The 7,146-nt window shown below is 35.5% G+C and overlaps 1 protein-coding gene across 1 annotated transcript in view; it reads left to right on the top strand.

Annotated features, from left to right (window-relative positions):
* Window positions 1-5,090: 5,090 nt before the first annotated feature.
* The window catches only part of LOC115881007 (myrosinase 1-like), a 33,033-nt gene continuing 30,977 nt past the window's right edge, over window positions 5,091-7,146 (top strand). The window contains 1 exon segment of the mRNA XM_030898357.1: window positions 5,091-5,144. Within this exon segment, the coding sequence (XP_030754217.1) occupies window positions 5,091-5,144 (54 nt within the window).

Raw genomic sequence — 7,146 nt, 5'->3', positions numbered from 1 at the left:
CAATTTATGTTATTTTATTTTATTGGGAACTCATATTTTTCTAAATACATATCTGTGAAATTACGGCGAACTAAATACATATCTGTGAAAAGAACAAAGGATTTGACAAGGAGTAAATCTACTAGCTTCCTTATACTATGGTAGTATTCTTTCGTTCTGAACGAACTGAAAATTTTCACTTAAACTGATTTATTCCCTATACCACGTAAAGGGACGTTCCCTTTACGTGGTGTAGGGCATAAATCAGTTTAAGTGAAAATTTTCAGTTTCTTTCAGAACCAAAGAATACTACTACTAGGTATTATAAGGGAAATTGTAAAAAAAGCAATAATTGTACTGTTTTATAAACATATTTATTTATACATAAAAATAAATAATTTTTTTACAATATAATAACAAAAAATAACAGTGTTTATTCCACCAACCTACCAATTTTAAATGCAGAAGAACTGACTGTTGCAGGAAACTATCAGCCAATTTTTTTAAAGGGCATTAAAAATCTCAATCTGCCTAATTGCAATAACAAAGTGAAGTTCCAAGAAGACTTTACTAGAATCATGACCCTGAACCATTTTCAGGTCCATTTTTAATTCTAACAGAAAAGTAAAATAGGTATATTAATTAAGTTTCTAATGAAAAAAATGAAATGTATTAATTTGTTATGTTAAGAGAGGTTCGAAATATTTTTGACACTACTACTTCTACTTTTTTCTTAATAAGTTGATAAATATAACATACTTACTTTTATTTTACCGAGTGTCTTTAACATATCTATCAGAGAAAGGGGGTACCAATACATATGAAAAATAGATGATACTGGCTCCTGCAGCAAATAAAATAACCAATAGTATAACCTAAAATTATAAGTAACAAAATATAAATACCTATCTGAAACAAAGGAATTTGTTCCCTATCCATATCCATAAGTCAATAAAATGGAGAGTTTAGAAAAAAAAGGTAAATCACCAAAAGAAAAATTAACAAACATGACGAATTGTCAGAATGTTGTCATCTTGGTTGTCATGATGACGAAAGGCGATTGTTCTATTTAGAAATTACGTTTTATACGGCTGCTTCTTTCTCTCTTGTTATATTAGAATGAGATAGTGGGCCCAATGGACGTAATAAGCAGATCAACATAAAATAGAACCAAATTTTGCGTTCTGAGTTGCGCTACGGGAACGTTGTCCCTCTCTTTGCCATTTAATTTGCCAGTCTCTTTTTATTTGTTTGTCTATGTGTCTGGGAGTTTTTTGACATGAGAAATTTGATTTTGATGTCAATATGACTCTTATTTGTAGGGGGCGCCACCTACATGTGTTTTAACTGTTTTAAAGAGTAATAACTTTTCGTCCGTACCTGTATAAAACTACTGAGTAAAAAAATATACATTTCCGTGATTTTTTACGTAAAAAATGTCTCTTGGTAAAAATCGCTACGAGTAAACCGTTGTGTACTTCTTCTAAGTCTTTTAAAGATAATAAATTTAATTATCATTGCTCCTAAATTCACATTAATGAAACATTATCCTCTGTCTTTGACATTTTCCTGCCAAGGTCAGACATTTCGCTACCGCCGATCATTATGGGGGTGATTTGCAGATATTCCGCTAGATAAAATCGAACTATGACGCAAAAGGGCATAATGCAAGGACAGGGTGATGCTAAGGGTGAGAGATTTTAAGGGTGGCACCCTCATCTAGGATTATGCCCATTATTTGAACACACGCGTTGTACTAACATACATATAGGAAGAATTTCGACGATTTGATACTATATTTCGTTTGTCTTATTGACCCAGATAGTTTTTGTCCTACTTAAAGAAAATGGTTTTATTCTACTTAGTTTCTTGCCACTGAAGAAGTCTGACTGACTGATTCAGCGTTTCTGAACGAATAATGCGATACATCAAAATCAAGTTTCTCATGTCAAAAAACTCCTAGACGCCAATTTTCATCCAAATATTTACGTTACTTCAAAAATTATTTGGAAAAAATCGAAATAAAAATGAAACTTCTACACCCTGTATCTCCGAAACTAAGCATTTTAGTATATACATTTATACGAACTATTTTACTTATTTTTATCTGCAGAATATGCTGCCGAAGTTTCAGGAATACAGTTCGGACAACCCGGTATACTTCTGGAAAGTCAAATTTTGGTTGTTTTTCCCATACAGAGACCTATAAGAAGTATAATAAATATCTAATTTGCTTCGAGCTGAATCGGATTCATGTCGCTTTCACTGAAGGTGGAAGAGGGGTGACAGTAACAGATCGAAACGCTACATCACCATCGATCAATCTGTTTGATGGGCTCTGGCCCTTTTAGCACGGCTAAATCCGGAAAGACGGCCTAAACATAATATTATTTCCAGAAAAATCGAACACGATCTAGCAGGAAACTGATCGTTTTGTCGTTCGTATGAGTCAATTTAGCGTTTTTTACGGTAGTTTTGTCCCTACGCTCAACTTTTGTTTTTCCATACTGTCATGGTAGCAGACGGTAGCAGATAAATGTTATATTTTTATGTACACACACCGGAAAAATCTAGGGATATTACAATTTTATCCAGCCATTGTCAGTAATTTCATTATTTGCATTTCTGATATAATAAAATTAAAATAAACAAATAGTTTACAGGACGTATTGGAAATAAAAAATGCGAAATTTACCGAATTTTTCAAATTTACCTTGATTTTTATTGAACTCAAAAAAATACACACATTTTTTTTTTATTCTAAACTGTGAATTAAAAAAAAAAGATAAAACCATTTTTACTTACTAAAGGGTATGGCCTCCTGTACTGTTCATTACAGTCCTAAATCGTCTCTCCATGCTCTTGATCAGGTTGTCGATCTCTTCTTGAGGTACAGCCTGCCACGCTGCATTCACGGCCCGAACCAGATCCCTACGAGTTTCAAGAGGCATACCGATTCTCAAAATTCTTCTTTGGACCGCGTCCCATACGTGCTCGATGGGGTTGAGGTCAGGAGATTGTGCCGGCCAGGGTAAGATGTTTAATTGATGAGCATTGATAAACTCACTTACCACTCTGGCTGTGTGAGGCCGTGCATTGTCATGCATGAGAATGAAGTTTCTCCCAAAGTCATTGGCATATGGTAACACGACAGGCTCAAGAATTAAATCACGATATGTGATTCCTGTTAGAAATTTTTCAAGAAAAACGAGATCGGTTTTTCGGCCTAACTGGACTCCTCCCCAGACCATAACTGTTCCACCTTGATAAGGGTGCACTTCCTGAACATGATCCAACCGAATAATATTTCCCGGTTCTCTCCATACCCTAAGCCTTCTCGAATCCGGATGAATTCCAAAGCGTGACTCATCCGTGAAGAGAACATTGGCCCATTGTTCATTCGACCACTGAACATGATCTTGAGCCCACAAATATCATACCTTTCGATTTCCCCTCGTTAAGGGTTGATCTCTCCATGGGCGTCTGCTTCTTAAGTTGACCTCTCTTAATCTATTGTGAACAGTGTCAGGACTAACGGTTACATTATGTGTTTCCTGGAGAATTAAACTAAGCTCTGGTGCTGTAAGAGTCGGTCGGCGTCGAGCATTTAATTGTAAAAAATGATCTTGTTGAGGGGTAGTAATGCGATGTCGTCTTGTGTGCCTTTCAGCAATATCACCACTTTCACGGTAGCGTGCACTGAATCGCGATATTACACTTTGCGTTGTATTTAATGCTCTAGCTACGTCGATTTGGCGCATTCCAGCTTCAAGCATACCCATGGCCCTTAGCATTTTGTCTCTGTTAAGATGTCTACGCTCCATAATGTCGTTTAATACTAAACAGAGTTAGTTGAATGAATTCTGGCCAGTTATCATAAAAACATAGCCAGTACAGGTTAAATTCGAACAATTGATGCTAGGTGCTTTTTATACATTTGACAAAAAATGCACAAACACTTCTGCAAATATCCCAAATTTAGAAATAACTAGTGTGACTACTTCGTTTCAATCGAAGTAGAAAGAATCGGCCTACAAATATGTCGTTGTTTATTGAATACATTTATTTTTAACTTTAATAAAATGATATCCCTAGATTTTTCAGGTGTGTGTATTTACTACCGCGGCGGTTTAACATAATAATAATAATAGTGTCTTTATTATTTTATAATTATTAATTTTTAATAATTACCTACAAATTTCTACGGAACCCTCGTTTGGCGAGCCCACTTGTCCGCTTTTTTTGTCTTCCCCCATTATACCGAAACAAAACAGACCAAAGTCCAGAAGGTTATCGAGATAAATTAGTCATGTGCGGAGATAATGGTCCAAGTTAGAGACAGTTGTAAATTTTGGCGCGGTTTTGTAGCATTTGCCGGAGACATTTTACTGAGGACGATATAAAGGCGTATTAGTTTGGGGAAACCCCACAGCTGATGCCATCGAAAGTTTGGATACTTGTGGGTCACCAAATTGTACAGAAAAAATGGCGGTGATTTATGACAATTCAGTATCCCAAAATTCCATAAACTAGTCACTAGTAATTCATGTTGTGGTACCAAATTATTAGTAAAAAAATGCTTTTTCCAAAAAATACGACATTAGATTATCAAAAAATGATATATCATTAAAAAGACATTAGACAATCAAACATATTTTTCCAAGGTTCCTTGATTAAAAATTAGTGTTTTTAACACAGTCATGGCACTCTAGATTGAAATTTAAAATATGATTTGTTTTTAAGAGAAAATGTCAAAAGTTGACTTATATATTTGTGTCATTCTCTTCAGAGTGTCATTTTCTATCGAATAAAGTAAAAATACACCGAGGGTTCAATTTAAAAATCAAAAGTTGTAGTCATTTCCGGTGAAAGAGGAAGTGTCCAAAAACAGTTGAATACGTCAATCAATCCTAATTTATGTCATATACTATTATACCAAATTTCGTTTTGTTATCTGAAAGAATAAAAAAATTATAGGAGTGAGCCATTTTTGAGACGCACCCGGTATAGAGAGCAAATGAAAATACTGTCACAATCGTTGGTCCCAATAATTCCAGATCATTCGGTCAATCAGTCATTCGCACCACCAAAACACTTCACTGTTAAGCAGTATGAAGTTAGCGGGTTCAACAGTAAACTATAAAAAGGGAGGTTCAAATAAGCAGGTAAGTTGTATAAGGCTGTATCATCCTGATTCAAAATCTTTTTATAAGAGGATTAAGTACTTTCAAAAAGCCACAAACCGCAAATAACAAAGCTTACACGTATTCTATTGACAAAGGAGGGTAAATGTTTCAATATCCGTTTGAAATTAACATCCTTCCACTACAATCGGAAAAATATAAAAGAATGTCAGCGCTGAGTCATCGTTTTCTCATTAAAATACCCCTTCTAGAACAAGAGAGCCCAGAATGGGAGTGCATGGGTGTGCGTATGGGCCCTCGGTCGCTTCAATAGCTAAAAACTGAAATGAAAAACGCCCTTGCATCGCCACTAGATGTCCCCCATGCGTTTGAACGTCATTTAATTACTTTTCAATTGGTCATTACTTGGCATTGATGGAAGTTTGCACATGGAACCGCTCTAGAGGAAAGAATGATTACTTTTCTACTCACTGGCACGAAAGACCATAAATACACCTTAAAATTTTGATGTATTTTAAAGTTTTATATATTTTCTTCTAATAGGGCGATTTTGATGATTTTTTAAGCAATATGTAGCTAAATTATTTGACTTTTTAGTGTTTCTTTCTAATTTAAAAACGAAAGTTTCCATCTGTCAATTGTACGAGAGAAAACAAAATGTTAAGGTAAAAAACAACCCCTCGATTAACCCTGTATAATATGCCAAAAACCAAAGTGTATAAAAACTGAGTTTAATTACGAATTATAGTTGATATAATTATATACAGCTTGCTAAAAAAATCATAAAAATAGGGCTAAAGATATGAAAGTTATAACACTTTAAATTTGATCAAAAATTTCTCCGTTTTCTGCGTTTTTTGCATCTGAGTCTATAATAATGTAATATGATACTTGCGAAATAAAAATGTGAAAAACATTTATTAATTATCTCTACCTAACAAAAGAACTGTCATCAACATCCATTGTCACCAATGTTAGAAATGAAAAGTTTAAATTTCTCAATCATACCATACCATACCGCCATTACTCGCTGACGAGTATTTGACACGCATCAGAAGATGGTCACGCAAGGCGTTTTCTTTCATGAGCTTTTCTGTGACTGAAAAGCCCGATACGTGATGTTATCTGCCTACCGCACTCCAGACATTCAAAAATCTCATTGCTTTGTTGCCTCTTTATTTTTGGTTGTCGCTCTTAACTGACTTTACAATTCTTCTCCATTCCGCTCTATTGTGGGCTGCCTCTTCCCACTCATTCTGCTTGTTAATTCCCTTCAAGTTTTCGTAGAAAATATCCTTGAACCTTTTGAGTTGTCCACCCGGCCTCCTCTTACCGTCTACAAGCTCACCGTAAAGCAGAGATTTTGGTATGCGGTTTTCTTGCATTCTGCATACGTGACCAGCCCATCTTAAGCGGGACTTTGTAATCATGACTTCAATACTCTCGTAGTTAGCTTTTTCAAGGACCGATATGTTTGAGGCATGATGGAATCATTTAATTCTTAAGAGTTGTCTAAGATGTCTCTGTTGCAACTTGTTTAATGCGTTCATGTGTCGGCGGTACGGCACCCAGGTTTCGCTTCCATATAACATGGTGGGAATTATTATCGCTCGGTACACCGCAAGTTTCGTTTTTGTCCTCAAGTCATGATTGTAGAAAACCCTGTCTTTTAATTTCTAAAGAATGCCTTTGAGGCGCTGCTAATCCTCTGCTGAATTTCAGAGTCGATATTGGCCTTTTCCGAAATCAAACTGCCGAGGTAATTAAATTCCGCTACATATTCCAACAGCTCATCTCCGATTTTTATGACATTGTTGTGATCTTCCGGGGGAGTGCATAAAATTTTAGTTTTATCGATGTTCAGCTTAAGTCCCAAGGCCTCATATGCTCATGTATATGTGTTCAACATTTCTTGCAATTGGTCTAACGTATTTGCAACTAGAGCACAGTCATCAGCGTATTGTAGTTTTGTGATGAATTTTGTTCGTGTTTTTGCCCTGAGTCTTTTTATGTTGAACAGACC

The sequence above is a fragment of the Sitophilus oryzae genome, unplaced genomic scaffold, assembly GCF_002938485.1.
Source record: "Sitophilus oryzae breed Bouriz unplaced genomic scaffold, Soryzae_2.0 scaffold_1693_pilon_pilon, whole genome shotgun sequence".
NCBI classification, from domain to species: domain Eukaryota; kingdom Metazoa; phylum Arthropoda; class Insecta; order Coleoptera; family Curculionidae; genus Sitophilus; species Sitophilus oryzae.
Note: the sequence above shows the minus strand (reverse complement) of the source record. Positions and strands in the feature narration are given on the sequence as shown.